Genomic DNA, 20,635 nt, shown 5'->3' with positions numbered 1-20,635 from the left:
TAGGTACAGAAAATATATTCAAGACTTTGTTACCCTTTGTGAGAGGTTAGATTTACATTCACCAAGGAGTGTATTGTAAAAAAAAAAAAAATGCTTCCACATTCATATATCTTATTCAAGTTACGATGTAGTTATTGACCCACGACCACCAATAACCCGACATATGATCTCTTAAGCCACACCACAAGGAAACCCAAAGGAAATAACTTAGTGTTCGTATCTGTAAGGAACTGGGTAGTGTTCTAGGACAAACCATTAATGTGTATCACGTGTTCATGTAGTGTACAGCAGTGAGTTGCGTGTGTGAAATAGTTGCCATGAGCATTGAGAGCGGTAGAGTGAAGCATATACAACACTCTTAATGTTTAAATATTAGTCGATACGAATTTCCCAGTGAAGATTATTGTTTTAAGTTTCTGGTGTTGTATACGTGACAGCTTGACTACCTGTGTTGGTATATGAACTTAACTGCTTCTTCTCTTTCTTCTTCTTTCTTCTTTCTTCGTCTTTCTTCTTTTTTCTTCTGTCTTCTTCTTTCTTCTTCTTTCTTCTTCTTTCTTCTTCTCCTCCTCCTCCACAGCAGCTCTACTTTAAGTGGTGAGGAGGTAAGTTGTTTGTTTACTGTTGATCTGATGTCTTTCTATGTCTTGAACCTCAGTTGGTAAACCTAGAGAGTTATGAACCCTTACTGGCAACCTCTTTGAACCCCTCACCCCCTGCTAGTAACCCCCCCCCCCTACATCTCTGTCCCCTTACTAGCGAAACCCCCTACAACTTCTGACCCTTGCTAGCTAAACCCCTAAAACCTTTGATCCCTTACGTGGAACCCCTTAAACCTCCCCCTCCCCCAAAGAGTGAACCACCACACCTACTCGCCCTTCCTCGCCTTAGAGTTAGACTAAATGATCTACTTTATCCAAATTATAGGAGAGACAATGAAGCCACAACCTGAAGCAGCGATATATCTCCGACCCCACCAATTTCCTCTCTCTCTCTCTCCTCCCCATCATTATTGTTGTATTGTATAATGTAATGTAGTGGTCGTGGTGCTGTCTCTTGTTGCTGTGAGAGATAAAGAGAAAGAGTACAAAAAATATTGATAAAACGAGAGAAAAATATAGACAGAAGTATAGACAATACAAAATGATGAAAATAACACAATAAGAGACTTAATTCTCTAAAAGTTATCTTCAAGCCTTTAAGATATTCACGACTTACGTCACTGTTTTTTACACAACAGACATAACTTAGTGACATTCAACTTGATTAAAGAAATTCTCGATAACTAGAGACAATATGAACGATATATTTAGAACTACCTGTAATGTATATACCTTTAGATTTACTTAACTGTAGTTGGTATTGTTTATATACACTACCGTACTACTAAATATACATACATACATTAATGGTTGCCCCTCTTGTTCGAGAATGGCTGGTCATAGGGCCACCAAGGCGTGAACTTATTTAAGGTGTAGAAGCTGTCGCCAGCACAACAACCACACTCTGAGTTAACGAGTTGCATGACCCATTGTCAAGGAATATTTCGAGAAGACCGGACAACTCGCCAACTGCACTGGCTAACCACTACCCCGGAACACGATACGCAAATCGATTAAAAGCCATGTCCTTAATTACTGCTGGGTATACAGAGGCAAATGGATTAAAGAAACTTGCCCAAAGTTTCATCCCACCCGGGGATAAAACTCGGGTCCACTCACTTGTGAGGCTAGCATACTGACCATTATACCACATACATAATGTACATACCCACAGTGTGTGTATGTGCGCGCGCGCGTGTGTGTGTGTGTTTGTGTGTGTGTGTGCGTGTGTGTGTGAGTGAGTGTGTGAGTGAGTGAGTGAGTGAAACATGGAGTCTCGCAGACTATATTATTCCAGCGTAAGTAATTAAGCGCTGTGCTGGTGATAATCCATTTGTTGACCAAGAGTTTTACGGGGAATATTTGTTGCTCTATCTCTGCAGAATAATCCATATAAGAGAATAATCGCATTAATGATGGTGTGAGGCAAACAGTTAAACATTATTAACTAAATCAGGAATATCTGCTTAAATTGGTGATGAAAAATTGGTTTGTTATTTCACGCTGATACTATAAAGTAATGAATAAATTGTGAAAGCATACCGTATAATCAAATCAATATTAGGAGTATTTCTTAATTAAGTATTAACAAGTACGTTCTTTTGCTAAAATAAAATACAAAATATTAACGCTACATAATCATCCAAAAAATAATTCACTGAACGATATATCACACTTTGAAAAATACGGAACTAAATAAAAAACAGCAAATTTTACAAAACCCGGAATTAGCTCAAATTATATAATCCTTTTCATAACCTGGAAAAAATACCAACACATCGGGAGTATTTATTTCGATGCTCACTTGACACTTATGGCTAAGACTAGTTATCCTACCTGTAGAAGTCTCATTCATTATCCTACCTGAAGAAGTCTCATTCATTATCATACCTGTAGAAGCCTTATTCATTGTCATATTTGTAGCAGGTTAATTCATTAGCATACCTGTAGAAGTCTTATTCATTATCATACCTGTAGAAGCCTTATTCATTATCATACCTGTAGAAGCCTTATTCATTATCATACCTGTAGAAGTCTTCCTCATTATCATACCTGTAGAAGTCCTTATTCATTACCATACCTGTAGAAGTCTTATTCATTATCATACCTGTAGAAGCCTTCTTCATTATCATACCTGTAGAAGTCTTATTCATTATCATACCTGTAGAAGTCTTATTCATTATCATACCTGTAGAAGTCCTATTCATTATCATACCTGTTGAAGTTTTATTCATTATCATACCTGTAGAAGCCTTATTCATTATCATACCTGTAGAAGTCTTCCTCATTATCATACCTGTAGAAGTCTTATTCATTATCATACCTGTAGAAGCCTTATTCATTATCATACCTGTAAAAGTCTTCTTCATTATCATACCTGTAGAAGTCTTATTCATTATCATACCTGTAGAAGTCTCATTCATTATCATACCTGTAGAAGCCTTATTCATTATCATACCTGTTGAAATCTTATTCATTATCATACCTTTAGAAGTCCTATTCATTATCATACCTGTTGAAGTCTTATTCATTATCATACCTGTAAAAGCCTTATTCATTATCATACCTGTAGAAGTCTTCCTCATTATCATACCTGTAGAAGCCTTATTCATTATCATACCTGTAGAAGCCTTATTCATTATCATACCTGTAGAAGCCTTATTCATTATCATACCTGTAGAAGTCCTATTCATTATCATACCTGTTGAAGTCTTATTCATTATCATACCTGTAAAAGCCTTATTCATTATCATACCTGTAGAAGTCTTCCTCATTATCATACCTGTAGAAGCCTTATTCATTATCATACCTGTAAAAGTCTTCTTCATTATCATACCTGTAGAAGTCTTATTCATTATCATACCTGTAGAAGTCCTATTCATTATCATACCTGTAGAAGCCTTATTCATTATCATACCTGTAAAGCCTTATTCATTATCATACTTGTAAAAGTCTTCCTCGTTATCACTTCAGTCTTATTCATTACCCTGTAGCCTTATTCATTATCATAGTAAAAGCCTTATTCATTATCATACCTGTAGAAGTCTTCCTCATTATCATACCTGTAGAAGCCTTATTCATTATCATACCTGTAAAAGTCTTTCATTATATACCTGTAAGTCTTATTCATTATCATACCTGTAGAAGTCCTATTCATTATCATACCTGTAGAAGCCTTATTCATTATCATACCTGTAGAAGCCTTATTCATTATCATACCTGTAAAAGTCTTCTTCATTATCATACCTGTAGAAGTCTTATTCATTATCATACCTGTAGAAGTCTCATTCATTATCATACCTGTAGAAGCCTTATTCATTATCATACCTGTTGAAGTCTTATTCATTATCATACCTGTAGAAGCCTTATTCATTATCATACTTGTAGAAGTCTTATTCATTATCATACCTGTAGAAGCCTTAATCATTATCATACCTGTAGAAGTCTTCCTCATTATCATACCTGTAGAAGTCTTATTCATTATCATACCTGTAGAAGCCTTCTTCATTATCATACCTGTAGAAGTCTTATTCATTATCATACCTGTAGAAGTCTTATTCATTATCATACCTGTAGAAGTCTTATTCATTATCATACCTGTAGAAGCCTTATTCATTATCATACCTGTAGAAGTCTTATTCATTATCATACCTGTAGAAGCCTTATTCATTATCATACCTGTAGAAGCCTTATTCATTATCATACCTGTAAAAGTCTTCTTCATTATCATACCTGTAGAAGTCTTATTTAATTATCATACCTGTAGAAGCCTTCTTCATTATCATACCTGTAGAAGCCTTATTCATTATCATACCTGTAAAAGTCTTCTTCATTATCATACCTGTAGAAGTCTTATTCATTATCATACCTGTAGAAGTCTTATTCATTATCATACCTGTAGAAGTCTTATTCATTATCATACCTGTTGAAGTCTTCTTCATTATCATACCTGTAGAAGCCTTATTCATTATCATACCTGTAGAAGCCTTATTCATTATCATACCTGTTGAAGTCTTATTCATTATCATACCTGTAGAAGCCTTATTCATTATCATACCTGTTGAAGTCTTATTCATTATCATACCTGTAGAAGTCTTATTCATTATCATATCTGTAGAAGTCTTATTCATTATCATACCTATAGAAGCCTTATTCATTATCATACCTGTAGAAGCCTTCTTCATTATCATACCTGTAGAAGTCTTATTCATTATCATACCTGTAGAAGCCTTATTCATTATCATACCTGTTGAAGTCTTATTCATTATCATACCTGTAGAAGCCTTATTCATTATCATACCTGTTGAAGTCTTATTCATTATCATACCTGTAGAAGTCTTATTCATTATCATATCTGTAGAAGTCTTATTCATTATCATACCTATAGAAGCCTTATTCATTATCATACCTGTTGAAGTCTTCTTCATTATCATACCTGTAGAAGTCTTATTCATTATCATACCTGTAAAAGTCTTCTTCATTATCATACCTGTAGAAATCTTATTCATTATCATACCTGTTGAACTCTTCTTCATTATCATACCTGTAGAAATCTTATTCATTATCATACCTGTTGAAGTCTTCTTCATTATCATACCTGTAGAAGCCTTATTCATTATCATACCTGTAGAAATCTTATTCATTATCATACCTGTAGAAGTCTTATTCATTATCTTACTATGTGTTATAAAGGACCATGAGTTTTAATGGACCATGAGTCATACAGAACCATGACTGGAAATGATTCATAGAAGACCATGGCTCATAAAGGACCATAACTCATAAACGATTATGACTCATAAAGGACCATGACTCATAAAGGATCATGACTCATAAGGGACCATGACTCATAAAGGACCATGACTCATAAAGGACCATGACTCATAAAGGACCATGACTCATAAGGGACCATGAGCTTGACCTGGTATGGCTGAAGCATGAAAGACCATGTTTTATTGTGTTTAGTTTGCTATGGAGGCGTGAGATGTGTGTTTAATATCACACACACACACACACACACACACACACACACACACACACACACACACACACACACACACACATTTTAATAAGTAGATACAAAAAGAAACAATTAAATCACAAGGTATTTACCATCAATCTCACAGCTGTATAAACGAATGAAAATAAAAACAACTCTACTTACAAATGAATTCACTCCAGCGTAAATAACTTAAGCATCTCCATTTTACTGTTTCCATAATAACATGAGCATAGCGTTACAGGAAATGCAATGGTCTTTACATGTCTCTTCCGACACTACTAAGAGGAGGAAGAGTAAAAAAGTGTATTAAAGATTATAAAAATGTAGTGAATATTGTATTGTACGTGTGTTAATGTCATCAACAAGCTCTCATGACTGCTGAAGCTTCCCATCATGAATATATATTTTGTAAAAGTGTGTGTGTGTGTGTGTGTGTGTGTGTGTGTGTGTGTGTGTGTTATCTGACAACATTATTTATTACGAGCAAGATTCCCTCTCCCTTTGTTAGCCAGAATTCCATACCGATGTGTCAGCAAGACTGTATATCAATCAATCAATCAATCAATCAATCAATCACATCTGAGGGTTGGCGACCACAGTCCTCCACTATACTAACAGTAATATATGTATCATGTCATAGGAATGTGTGTTTATGACGGAGACTTCCTTCCCTATGTGTCCGTTAAAGTCTGTCACTATGTATCAGCAAGGATTCCTATATATTTTGTGTATCCATCACCATCAATAATACAGTATGTGTCAGGTCAACAGCAGCGATTATTTTAGTTCTCGTTGCTAAATAAAAAGTGATTTTTTTTTTAATTCTTTCGCACAATATTCTCACCATCAAAAAATCTATTGTAATCATATATTATTTGTATTCTTATAAACAGTAATGGCTGGATGTGCATAATTTATAACCAGTTCATGTAATCTGTGAAGAAAATCAGAATTTTAAGTCCCCAAGTAATTTATTCATATGTGTTCAATGTACAACTCACTACAAAAAGTATCTAGTTTTTTTTTTTGTTAGACGATATGACACAACAGACGAAGGGTTTTAACACTCCTACCGAGGCAACAGGAGTCACAGTGTTCATTTTGACATCCATCGGACCCCGCCTTGCAGATACTTTGTGTTGCAAGTGAACAAGTTAATTATACAATGAGTATGTGTTCAAAGTATATTTTCCAAGCATACAGTGTGTGGAATTTTTAACTTTATAAACTGTGTAACTTTTAAAAATATATGACACAATTCATCTTCAAATGGCATACGAAGAGGGAAATTTATTACACTTAAAGCCAAATTACTCCGTTCATTTCTGACTTTCAACACAACCAACATATTTCATAATACATATGCATACAGGTTACAGGAGCTATACATTAAACACGGTAGGATAACACCAGGTTTTGTGTTTTTGTTAGGTTACAAGAAATGTTTTATGCTCTCATTTGATTTTTAGTCTCTCTCTCTCTCTCTCATAAAATAAGGTAAAGACAATATCAGACGCAACACAAAGTCTACGGTGGAGGTGACTGCTGCTTTAACTTACCTGTATAACACCTGCTAGAGCTCAAACAGGTGAAGATGACAGGTGTTTGCCAGTCACTAAACCATTATTATGTACTGTATTACTCCCTCAGGTTAGCGTTTACTCATCCTTATAAGCATATTACACTGAAAACAAAAGCTTCTAATTCAGATCATAATTAACATGTAACACTTTAACGTAATCAAGTTTAATAACCACTGACGTAGAATAATTAAGGATATACGATTTACAGAGCCTTGACACCCTCTTAATTACAGTGAGTATTATAGTTTTACCTGGTCAAAGTATCAGTGGTGTTATACCCTTCAGGTGAGATAGATTAAACCTTCAGATATATACTAACACAAACGAAATGATTATAGCCTTCCTCTCAACACACCCGTGGTGGTTACATCATTCAATCTCAGTATTAATTTGATATTTAGTTATTTTTTTTTTTAACTACAAACACGACTTGATTAACCTTCATCTCGTAGTTAACCTTATACATATACGTATATACACTCTCTGGTCCCCTGCTCCCAGGTTAATTAACAACGGGTGTCTGTGTATACGTCAGGTGTGTTCAAGATCCATTTACATTTTGTTAACGTCGCTGACATAAACTGTAACTTTTCTTTGTGGTGTTAATTTATCCCATTAAAGGATAATAAGTTAATGAGGAGATAATGACGAGGAGTTAAGAGGCGCTGCTGACTTTTGGTGTTGTTTATGCTTTACCTGACTTGATATATCCTTAACCTAACTTAACTTAACCTAACTTACTCCTCACATAACCTGACCTAACATAATACAAACTTAAATGAACTAAATTACTTACCCTTAACCATCACCTTAACCCAATAAATTCTAACTTAACCTCACTCTGAGTCCTCTCCCAGGAAAGCAGTTTTTGTTTACCCGCTTGTTGTAATCTCCCGCTGCTTGTGTCAAATTAGGTTAGGTTAGGTTAACAGATGATTTGTTCAGTGCTCGCTTTTTGTCCTAAATGATGGTGGTTCGATCCCTTTGTACTTCCCATCCACCCACCCAGCTGTAGATGATTACCTAACTTTACAATTTTGGAAAGTGAAGGCGGTCGAGTGCAGTGACGATCATGCTACCTCCTTGTGTACCAAAAGCTTAGAAACTCAGTGATGTATTTATGGAACCCTCTTTAACTCTTTCATTGTCTACTGCAACAACAAGTTATAGAGAATAAGGAAATCTAGGACTTGAGGATTCTGGGATCCTTCTCAACTCAGTGTGAGCCTCTCCTGATCTGGTTGGTGGAATTGTTGAGTGAGGGAGGGATGAGTTTTGAAGTAATGTTTATTGTAAGCGCTTAATGTCCTCCCTTGTTGGTAATGAAGACAAAAAATAATACCATAATTAAGAAAAAGTAGTTTGTTTTCTTCTTTATTATATAGATAATTATATGACTTCATAATTAATATTGAGTTAGCAGAAAGCATGATAGCTGTGAATTATAAAATATTCACCTTAACAAAAGCTGAACTATGACTCCTATATCTGCCTGCTGGCTCAGATGTATAATTTCAGCCCAAGCTTCGTTAGTGAGGCGCTGTTAATTAATGGCACAAAATGGTGGAACTGTCATATATATACATCCTGCTTGGTTGGTGGCCCCGCCTGGACTTATTATGCTTAGTAAGTGGCCCAGTCCAAATATTTTTAACCTTAGTGGCTTAGTTATGATGACTGTGTGCTTGGTCGGTGGCCCATGTATATCACTACTAGAAATTAAATCTTACACCACGTTCATGTTTCGCTTTACGTATTATAACATATCATGCCTGAATAACCCTTTTACAACAAATACAACATAACTGATAATGAAAGTTACATTCGACTAATAGCAAAGCGTCAAAACAGGTGAACAAAAGGTAACATCCGGCTGATACGTGGCGGTAATAGAGATTGAATATCAAAGTAATGATTCAGTTGGCTGGCGTCTGAATAAAGGGGCCCCGCAGTGAGGATAATTGGAACCTCCAGCCCCTCCCCACCCGCCCCCGCCCCCTCCCCACCCGCTCCCCATCCAATGTCACACAACCTCTGATCATCTTACGCTTAATTACAGCGAGGTTGTGTAATGAAATAGTTTTTTATGGCCTTGTATGACGACAAGAGATATATACTGGATATATGTAGTAGGGGAATAAGATACTAGGGGAGAAGAGAAGTGGTAATGGACGGAAATGAAAATAAAAGGATTAGGGAAGGGTAGAGATTGGGATGGATGAATGAAATTAAACGTTGTCGACCCTGGAGTGATATAAAACATGAAAGGATTGTACGGTAAAAGGAATAATTCAATACACAGAAAGAACATATTTATATTATAAGGAAACTAAAAAAAATATGCAATACATTTTTTTTTTTTTTACTGTTCAGGTGATTAGTATCTTGTAGCTACATTACTGACCTTATAATAACCCAACCCAACCCAACCCAACCCAACCCAACCCAACCCAACCTAACCTTCATCAAGCTAGAGCAGAAAAAATAAATCAGATATGGATGGAAAATTACAAGTCATAGTCAGGTAGAGGTCAAGTAATGATCCCTCATAAAAGCGTCAAGTTTATTGTCACCATCTTGTAAATTAACTAATGTGTTTGTTGTACTTGTTGTTGTTGTTGCTGTTGTTGTGTTTGTTGTACTTGTTGCCAAGCTGCTGCTGCTGCCAACAGGAAATATAAACCTCATCGAAGCTAAAGGATGAGAGAAACACACACACACACACGCACAACACCACGTGAAACAATACACCGTATGGACACAACACACAACACACCCACACACACACACACACCCACACACACACACACACACATCACACACACACACACACACACACACACACACACACACACACACACACACACACACACACACACACACACACGTACACTCACACACACAGAAAACGAGAGAAATCGAAAGTGAAAGGGAAAGAGAGCGAATACGAGGGGAAAGCAAGAGAGTGAAAGAGAACGCGAGAGAGAGAGAGGGAAATAAAGAGAGGTGTGAGAAAAAACAAAAAAGAGAGAAAGAAGACAAAAGAGAGAGAGAGCAAGAGAGTTGTGAGTAAGAGAAAGGGAAAAACGAGAGAAAGAAAACAAATGACAAAAAAGATGAAGAAATAAAAAAAATACAAATAATCAATAAATAAAAACCAGATAAAATAAAATAAATGGTTGTGTTTTTGTTTACATTTTCGGTTGTCGAGTTGTTTATATACCATAGAGTATTGACCCCATGAGTATGATGACCTGATGACTTAACCCTTTATGTATGAGGACTTAAGTTATCGTCCTCATGGTATTAATGGTTAGAACTTGGCTTAGTAATTAGTGAAGTTGAGGGGGTGGTCCAGTGAGGCAGCTTATTCTAGGAGTACTATGTAATTAAACGCCTGGGTCTTGTTGGATGACCTTGACTTTTAAGCTTATGTCCTTGACCCTGTTAAATTGGCCAACCTCGACCAAGAATTACTGACCAACAGCCATGACCTACAGCCATGACCTACAGCAGGTAATCTAAGAATTTGAAGTGAATCCCTGAAGGAGTGTTGGGAGTTACATGTTAGTAGTCAACACACTGACACAAAGACACGCGAGAAGCTCCTGTCGTGTGGTAGAGAGACAGAATGACACATAAGAGACTCCCGTCGTGTGGTAGAGAGACGGAATGACACATAAGAGACTCCTGTCGTGTGGTAGAGAGACAGAATGACACATAAGAGACTCCTGTCGTGTGGTAGAGAGACAGAATGACACATAAGAGACTCCTGTCGTGTGGTAGAGAGACAGAATGACACATAAGAGACTCCTGTCGTGTGGTAGAGAGACAGAATGACACATAGACAGAATGACACATAAGAGACTCCTGTCGTGTGGTAGAGAGACAGAATGACACACAAGAGACTCCTGTCGTGTGGTAGAGAGACAGAATGACATTACACATAAGAGACTCCTGTCGTGTGGTAGAGAGACAGAATGACACATAAGAGACTCCTGTCGTGTGGTAGAGAGACAGAATGACACATAAGAGACTCCTGTCGTGTGGTAGAGAGACAGAATGACACATAAGAGACTCCTGTCGTGTGGTAGAGAGACAGAATGACATAAGAGACTCCTGTCGTGTGGTAGAGACAGAATGACACAGAGACTCCTCGTGTGGTAGAGAGACAGAATGACACATAAGAGACTCTGTCCAGAATGAGTCGTGGTAGAGAGACAGAATGACACATAAGAGACACCCGTCGTGTGGTAGAGAGACAGAATGACACATAAGAGACTCCCGTCGTGTGGTAGAGAGACAGAGAGACACACAAGAGACTCCGTCGTGTGGTAGACAGAATGACACATAAGAGACTCTCGTCGTGTGGTAGAGAGACAGAATGACACACAAGAGACTCCCGTCGTGTGGTAGAGAGACAGAATGACACACAAGAGACTTCTGTCGTGTAGTACAGAGACGACACATGAAACGCCACTACATTCGTAACACTTGGCGAATTTGGTTTTGATGTGTTATCGACTTGATGCAGAATCCGTGTTTGCTGCATATTTTTTTCCACAACACTGTGCTTGACCTCCGACAAAACAGTCTGCATAAACAATCACAGTCTCTGGGGAGTTTAATGTCAGTATTGAAGTAGAAAGATTGATAACTCTCGTCCCCATCATCCGGGAGATAATTCAGCTTGTAGACAAATGTGCAAGCGCCTCACTTATACAATCAACGTACTCAAGGGGTATGTACTCAATTAAAGGCCATATTATTAAAGGTAAAAAACGGGGCCTGCAATTGTATCCCAGCGGCAGGGCGTGTTTCGCCACATTTGTTTACATTGAAGTTAAAGTCCGCCGCCCAGGGGGCTTGTTGCGGGGATCTGTTGGTGTGCTTGCACGAGCATGGAAACATTATTATCTATACCGTTAGTATGCCCGATGCTCATTTGTTAACATTTCACCGCTCAGAAGAAGCCGCGATTTTCAAATAAGTCTAATCCCGAAATTCGCACGTAACTGATGAGGAGCTGAGTTGTCCCTTATTGGCGAAAAACAAGAAATAATACAGTATATGACAAGAAATATGATTCCCGCTGCAATTGGCTCCAAGAAAACAGAGAAGCAGCTTATATGTCTTGGTTACTATGAGGAACAAGAGTGGTGTAAGCAAGTAATTAAGACCTGGATAACCACTGTCGCCGAGCAAGTGGCCCTCAAATACCCCGTCTTCTGATTCCTGGCATATACTACTATTATTAAATATACGAAGGTCGTGCAAACTTCCAGGTCACTGTGTAACAATGTTAAAAATCTGTAACTGTGGTCCACAAACAACCTGAATATTCAAAGAGAAATAAACTTTCCTATTACCAAAAGCTTCTGTGTCCCAAGCATTTGTCAGCATGTCTTTCGAAAGTAGTTAAGCTGATTGGTGGACTAAGTAACGAATATATAAAATTCTCTTTTGGAGCTCATGTCAACAAAATCAAACAGGATTTTATGTCAACTGGTGGAATGCCAGGAGTACTCCTGTAGCCATTCAAATGCTAACATCTCCACGACCACCTCATAACAGAGCCAGATGCTGATTTGGTGACTCAAGTTGTTTTATATAGCAATATTATGAGACTTGAAGGTATAGGAAATATTAACCCAAATTACTTTGCAAGAACAAAATTAATGTTGTCAGGGCCACAAAGAGGAAAAACTAAATATTCACAACTGCTTTTTATTTGTCATTTCTGCTCTCTACCGTGTCTTAATTATTTATTGTCTGGCTAACAGGGTGTAATAATATTTTATTTCTTGTCAGTAAACACCAATTGCTTATTAAAACTTACATCATCGATACACCTGGATATTGTTGAGTGTTAATTATTCAGGTGTACCAGATTCGACTCACCTGTACCTGGCTTTGATGTCTCTTGCAAAACTTGATTGCTTGATTAATTGATTGGTTCTGTTGATATGTTGATGCCTGGTGGCTCTTATGACACTCTCTCTCTCTCTCTCTACTCTCTACTCTCTTCTCTCTCTTCTTCTCTCACAAGTTAGCCAGCTCCACCCACCACCACCACCATAACACCCACACAGTATCATACAAAAACTCAGTGACTAACCCCTGCCACTTAGTGTCGCTGTCATTACACCTGTAAGTGAAGAAGGCTTAGACGTCTTCCAGGCTCCAACCATCACTACTGGTTTATCAAACTTTCCCCACTAACTCTTGTAACTCTGGGTGATTTTCCCTTATCTAAGAGCATTTCATAGGCCCGCAAGCCAACTTACTGATGAGGAAGTTAGAAGGATCAAATTTTCCTAATGTATAGAGGGACGATGGTCATCACTCATACTGCCTTTTGCCCTCCTACTGGTGTCTTCAGGTATAGTTGGAGTTTGAGACCTTCCGTTAGTTGAGTTCGTGTGTGTGTGTGTGTGTGTGTGTGAGGAGTTGCATCAGCACCACCCACCAACAAGCACCAACCAGGACCACCCAGCACCAACAAGCTTAAACAGGACCTGGCACCACACAATATACCTGAAACTGGCCAGTACTAGCCCTCCTCAAAACTCTGTGGTTCGATCAGCAAGCCCAAGTTTTACCTGGAAATTTTACCTGTCGTTCTGAGAAATAAAGTTGACCTGTAGTAGCGAACACACGATACTTGTGTGTTTTTACTTTTGTCTGATGTGTCCTTTGAGTGTTCTAGTCCCCTCTAAAGAGACGTTAGGCTGGTTGGGGGAGGCTGGTGATGGTGTGGTGGACGAGTGGTATTCAGGAGAGAAAAAACTCTTTGATAGTAAAAAATTGTATATACAGTATATACACTGTATAATAATTTCACACACACACACACACACACAAAGGAACAAGTCACGAGGGAATGTTTTTACTGAGAAATAAGGGAGAAATAATAAAAGCAAAGAGGAGAGGAGGTATATTCAGGTTGACGGTGTTGGGTGGATGAAGTGAGTAAGGCTAATACCGGGCGACGTATTGGTGTTATGTATGCAAACCAGAAGAGCATCAGAGGACAACAAGTCATTTAAAATTGTAACTGGAGACACGTCGGGATAGGAACGCCTTCACTACAGGACTTTTATTTATTTTTTTATACCAGGACTACGGCAGCTGAGGGCGGTGGGTGGGTGGTACGAGATGGCGGTTTGTAGATGGGTGGTGTGAGTTGGTGAGTGGATGGTATGGGTGGTGGTGTGGGTGCCTATGGGTGGTAGGAGGATCTATGCCATAGGTGTTGTGGTGATAGATGAATGGTGGTGTGGTGGCAGTTGGGTCGGGTTGTGGGTGGGGTTGGTGGGAGGTGGGTTGGTGGGTGGTAGGGAAGACGAAGAATATATGTTTCTTGTGGTGTGGTTGCTGTTCCTGTCTCCCTCTCTGTCTGTTTGTCAGAAGGGACTGAGATCCTTTCCTTACGTTTTTCCTCAGGTTGACGAAGAACGTATGTTTTGGTTCTGTTTTACGTGTTTTTCTTCTTTCGTTTTATATCTCTCTGCCTCTCTTTTTCTCTACTGTATATAACATGTGTGTGTGTGTGTGTGTGTGTGTGTGTGTGTGTGTGTGTGTGTGATGATAGAAGATTAATAAATATTCAAGTGTTCCTGGCTGAGGTTTATGACCACGACCTCCACATTAAACATTATTCAGACTGTCCTTTCCTCTCCCAAATTTAGCTTCTCTCATGGGGACCCCAGGCTTTGTTTCACCTTCATCAAGAGTACCATCCTCCTCCTGGCTTTCCTACCTTCAACCCCCCTCATTAAACCTCTACCATTATCTCCTCACCCCTAATTACATGAGCTTAATGACCCCACAAAAGGACTGGATTCTTTAGTAATAACACAATTCTTGATAACAAAGGTGACTTAAGAACTAGCTATTAGTGGCGCTAAGACTCACTTGGACAAAAATCCCCCACGCGAGACCAGAATCCATCAGTGAGGTCAGAAACACAGGTATGATTAAATAGGAAGGAAACTAAAAAGGTACTACAAGGTGAAAAAGACTAAAAATAAATACGAAATATCAAGAGAAAGAGAGAAAAGAATAAAAAGAAATGAAAGTGAATAAAACAGAGAAAAGACTTAAACAAAAAGTGGAAAAAAAAACAATAGTCAAGGTGAGAACAATAACAGAGAGAGCAGGGGTGTTGGAGTAATTCTGAAAGAGTAGAAATAAAATCTAGCAACAACAAGGGTAAAGATTTTGTGTGGCTGTGAGTTAGGTGGAGGAGGAGGAGGAGGAGGAGAAAGAGATGGAAGGAGGAGGAGGGAGGAGGAGGAGGAGGAGGAGGAGGAAGGAGGAGGAGGAGGAGGGAGAGGAGGAGGGTAGAAAGAGAAGGAAGAGGGACAAAAGGAGAAAAGATGTCAGAAAAAAGAGGAAGAAGGCTAGAAAGAGTAAGAGGATTAGAAGGGAGAGTAGAAGTAGGAGGGATAAAGGAAGAGACTAGGAGGATAAGGAGGAGGAGGAAAAAAAGGAAGAAGGAAATAGGAGAAGTAGGAGAAGGACAGAAAGGAAAGAATTGATTAGATAGGTAAAGGAAGCACTGAAAGCGAAACAATCATACGAATATATATTGAAAACAAAAATCAAATGGACATCAAACTCAATATTAAATCAGGTGGCAGGTTGTTGTTGTTGTTGGTGAGGAAGGTGGAGGTGGAGACAGGTGGAGATGGAGGGAAGACAGGTGCAGTGGTGGTGGAGAGACAGGTGGAGATGGAGGGAGAGGGAGAACAGGTGTGGTGGTGGTGGTGGAGGAGACAGGGTGGAGATGGAGGAGACAGGTGTGGGTGGTGGAGAACAGGTGGAGATGGAAGGAGAGGGAGGACAGGTGTGGTGGTGGTGGTGGTGGAGGAGACAGGTGGAGATGGAGGGAGAGGGAGAGACAGGTGTGTGGTGGTGGAGGTGGAGACAGGTGGAGATGGAGGGGAGAGACGGGTGTGGTGGTGGTGGTGGTGGAGGAGACAGGTGGAGATGGAGGGAGAGAGAGAGACAGGTGCGGTGGTGGTGGTGGAGGAGACAGGTGGAGATGGAAGGAGAGGGAGAGACAGGTGTGGTGGTGGAGGAGACAGGTGGAGATGGAGGGAGAGGGAGAGACAGGTGTGGTGGTGGAGGAGACAGGTGGAGATGGAGGGAGAGGAGGACAGGTGTGGTGGTGGAAGGAGACAGGTGGAGATGGAGGGAGAGAGGGAGGACAGGTGTGGTGGTGGTGGTGGAGACAGGTGGAGATGGAAGGGAGAGGGAGAGACAGGTGTGGTGGTGGTGGTGGAGGAGACAGGAGGTGGAGATGGAGGAGAGGGAGGACAGGTGTGGTGGTGGTGGTGGAGGAGGCAGGTGGAGATGGAGGGAGAGACAGGTGTGGTGGTGGTGGTGGAGAGGAGACAGGGTGGAGATGGAGGAGAACAGGTGTGGTGGTGGAGGGAGACAGGTGGAGATGGAGGGAGAGGGAGAGACAGGTGTGTGGTGGTGGAGGAGACAGGTGGAGATGGAGGGAGAGGGAGAGACAGGTGTGTGGTGGTGGTGGGTGGAGAGACAGGTGGAGATGGAAGGAGAGGAGGAGACAGGTGTGGTGGCTCACATAGACCACAGTAGCCTGAACAATGGCCAGAAGCAGGCGGCTCAGACAGCTGCTGGAGACACCTCACGTCTGATGCCTTCTGTATAGTGCCCCCCGTGCCTTCTGTGTATAGTGCCTCCTCGTGCCTTCTGTGATCAAGTGCCCTCCAGTGCCTCTGTGCATAGTACCTCTCGTGCCTCTGTGTATAAGTACCTCTCTAGTGCCTTCTGTGCATAGTGCCCTCGTGCCTTCTGTGTATAGTGCCTCTGTGCCTCTGTGCATAGTGCCCCTCGTGCCTTCTTGTATAGTGCCTCTCGCCTCTGTGTATAGTGCCTCTCGTGCCTCTGTGCATAGTGCCTCTCGTGCCTCTGTATAGTGCCTCTCGTGCCTTCTGTGTATAGTGCCTCTCGTGCCTTCTGTGCATAGTGCCTCTCCGTGCCTTCTGTGTATAGTGCCTCTCGTGCCTCTGTGCATAGTGCCTCTAGTGCCTCTGTGCATAGTGCCTCTCGTGCCTTCTGTGTATAGTGCCTCTACCTACCTCTTGTGCATAAGTGCCTCGTGCCTTCTGTATAGTGCCTCTCGTGCGCCTCTGTGTATAGTGCCTCTCGTGCCCTCGTGTATAGTGCCTCTCGTGCCTTCTGTGTATAGTGCCTCTCGTGCCTTCTGTGTATAGTGCCTCTCGTGCCTTCTGTGTATAGTGCCTCTCGTGCCTTCTGTGTATAGTGCCTCTCGTGCCTTCTGTGTATAGTGCCTCTCGTGCCTTCTGTGAATAGTGCCTCTCGTGCCTTCTGTGTATAGTGCCTCTACCTGCCTCTTGTGTATAGTGCCTCTCGTGCCTTCTGTGCATAGTGCCTCTTGCTACTGAGGTGATTATTTAGACGAATATATAACATAAAATATAATGAAAGTCTTGAGGAGTTTATTCCTTATTGATATGTTAAAAATATATGTGGTAATTCAAGAGATATTCAGAAGCGTCGGATTTACTCGGGTTCTTTAGGTTAGTGAAGACCTTGTGAGCTGTAGGAGTAACAGTAGAATACGACGGAACGCACTGTACTGCCGTTGATTACTATTCTATGGGTTTTTGTAACCTTGATGCTCATTTCACACCTTCGTTATAGATCGTTTTGTCCATTTTGAATTACTGTGTTTCGTTGTTTGTAGTAGTGTGGTGTAGTTCCGTCGGGTTACGAGTGTCATAAACTGTGTTGTTTATACGGGTCTATGTTGTCTGATGGTACAGTACACTTGAGTTTGTCTTGTGTGTAAGTCTCGTCTGAAACACCTCGGGTACGATACTTCGGTTATGGCGTCTCCCCCATTAATTTACTGTACGAGTACTGTACTTTTTTTAATATGTCTGTAAAAGGTTTTCGTGATCCACCATTCGACGAACATTTGACTATCGGCTCAAGTGCAAACAGCTGACTAATTGGTCTGTGACACCTGACACAATGGAAGCAAGTGATCAATACACGCATGACACCTGGCACCAGCTGGCAGGTGGTGAGTCAGTCAATACCGGGAACTACTTCATGAAACACTGGCGGTGATGATGGCTCAGTCTGGAGACTTTATTTACTTGATACATAAAATGTTATATATATATATATATATATATATAAGCTGTTCGTTCATGTTCGGAATAATAATCATCCCATTGCTTGGGAAAAAAGCTTAGAAGTATTTAAATCATCTTGTGTCACAGAAAGACTTCTGGTTGAAGATAGTTTGATTAAGGAATTAAAATCAATAATCCTTAGTGATGGTCAGTTCAAAACTGATAATATGTAACATAAATTTATTTGTCAGTGGCCCAAGGTTAAAAATGCTTTGAAAACCTATGATCTAGATGTATGATAGTTATTAATGGGTCCCTTATTTTTGACCTGACCTGACTAGTCACGTCACCCCCCTTCTCTTAAGCTCCTCTACGTGTGTGTTGGTGTGGGGATTAGTGGATGACATCATTATGACCTGACCTCATGTTTTATAAGGTCACCCTGTATATTTAAGCCTCTCTCTGTCCATGTAATCCAGTTGCTTCTGAAGATGTCTTGAATAAAGACGAAAGCTAAGGTGCTCCGTTGTTTCCCTTTTTCCGTGTGATTTTATCAAGATATATATATATATATATATATATTTATATATACAGTATATATATCCAGATGACAGAGGTGGTGTAATAGTTGCGTGGTATGGTAGTATAAGGCAAGTCAGTGTGGCAGACACCACAACAAAACACACCACACAACACAACTCATCACGCAACACACCACACAACACACCCAACACCACACATCACACCACACCACACCATATTCCACACCACACCGCACAACACACCCAACACCACATACCACACTACAAAATACACTACACACACACACACACACCGCACCACACCACACACCACACCACACACCGCACCACACACACACACACACATACCACACAAAAATACACTACACACACACCACAACACACCACACCACACACCGCACAACACCACACAACACACCACAACACACCACACAACACCACATACCATACACACACCGCACCACACCACACCCTGCACTACACACACACATCACACTCACCACACCACACACCACACACACACCACACAACACATCACACCACACCACAACACACCACACACACCACACAACACCACATACCACACCACACCACACACCGCACCACACACCACACCCACCACCACTACACACACACCGCATCACACCACACACCCACACACACACAACACATCACACACACACCACACACACACACACACCGCACCACACAATACATCACACCACACCACACCACACACACACAATACATCACACCACACCACACCACACCACACAACACATCACACCACACCACAACACACCACACACACCACACAACACCACATACCACACCACACACCCACCACACTACACACCGCATCACACCACACACCGCACCACACCACACACCACACCACACAACACATCACACCACACACCACACCACACACACACACACACCACACACACCACACACACACCACACACACACACCACACACACACCACACCACACCGACCACTCACCACACACCGCACCACACCACACAACGCATCACACTACACACCACACCACACACACACCACACCACACACCGCAGCACAGCACCACCACACCACAACACATACCACACTGCAATACACTACACACCACACAACACACATCAAACCACACAATACATCACATCACACCACACAATACACCACACCACACTGCACAATGCACTACACACACACACGAACACCACACCCCACACCACACACACCACCACAGCACATAACACCATACACCACACCACACTGTATGATGCACTACACACACACACCACACTACCCAACATCACACACCACACCACACAACAGTTGATGGTCCTCCAGGAGTGATGGACGTCGTTACCAACCCCGCAATAAAACCAAGTAACGACATTCCTCTGTGAAATATACCTTGAGAAACTGACCTGGAACAAAAACAAAAGAGTTATTCGCTGGTATTTATAGGTTAATAAAGGTACAATGCCGAGAGTGAATCACCTTCCCTGACGCTGTATGCAGAGTGCAGTGTTTTACCTTCATGGGTAAAGATTTCTGATACATGAACCAGAGATATGCTAACTTTACCTGCACAATAGGAGTCGTGTTGGTGTGACGTCACGAGGCTAGGGAAGGTGAGCTACATAGTGATAAGTCAAGATGGTGATGTTTTGATAAGAACCTCGAACAAGATAATTCAGTCCGTAATGGAGACAAGGGTATTGATGATGTTGGATGATGACTACCACATACAAG

At 40.8% G+C, this 20,635-nt stretch overlaps 1 protein-coding gene across 1 annotated transcript in view; it reads right to left on the bottom strand.

The window, feature by feature from the left end:
* LOC121858402 overlaps positions 1 to 17,611 on the bottom strand; it is a 142,375-nt gene extending 124,764 nt beyond the window's left edge. The window contains exons 1-9 of the mRNA XM_042354848.1: positions 17,303 to 17,611; positions 16,786 to 16,963; positions 4,363 to 5,253; positions 4,038 to 4,280; positions 3,768 to 3,956; positions 3,358 to 3,465; positions 3,142 to 3,276; positions 2,953 to 3,060; positions 2,628 to 2,817 (exon numbers count right to left, since the gene is read on the bottom strand). Of these exons, the coding sequence (XP_042210782.1) occupies positions 2,628 to 2,817; positions 2,953 to 3,060; positions 3,142 to 3,276; positions 3,358 to 3,465; positions 3,768 to 3,956; positions 4,038 to 4,280; positions 4,363 to 5,253; positions 16,786 to 16,963; positions 17,303 to 17,611 (2,351 nt within the window). The remainder of the gene's footprint in view (positions 1 to 2,627; positions 2,818 to 2,952; positions 3,061 to 3,141; positions 3,277 to 3,357; positions 3,466 to 3,767; positions 3,957 to 4,037; positions 4,281 to 4,362; positions 5,254 to 16,785; positions 16,964 to 17,302) is intronic.
* Between the last annotated feature and the right edge of the window lie 3,024 nt (positions 17,612 to 20,635).

This window comes from Homarus americanus, unplaced genomic scaffold, assembly GCF_018991925.1.
Source record: "Homarus americanus isolate GMGI-L3 unplaced genomic scaffold, GMGI_Hamer_2.0 scaffold57980, whole genome shotgun sequence".
Classification (NCBI taxonomy): domain Eukaryota; kingdom Metazoa; phylum Arthropoda; class Malacostraca; order Decapoda; family Nephropidae; genus Homarus; species Homarus americanus.
Note: the sequence above shows the minus strand (reverse complement) of the source record. Positions and strands in the feature narration are given on the sequence as shown.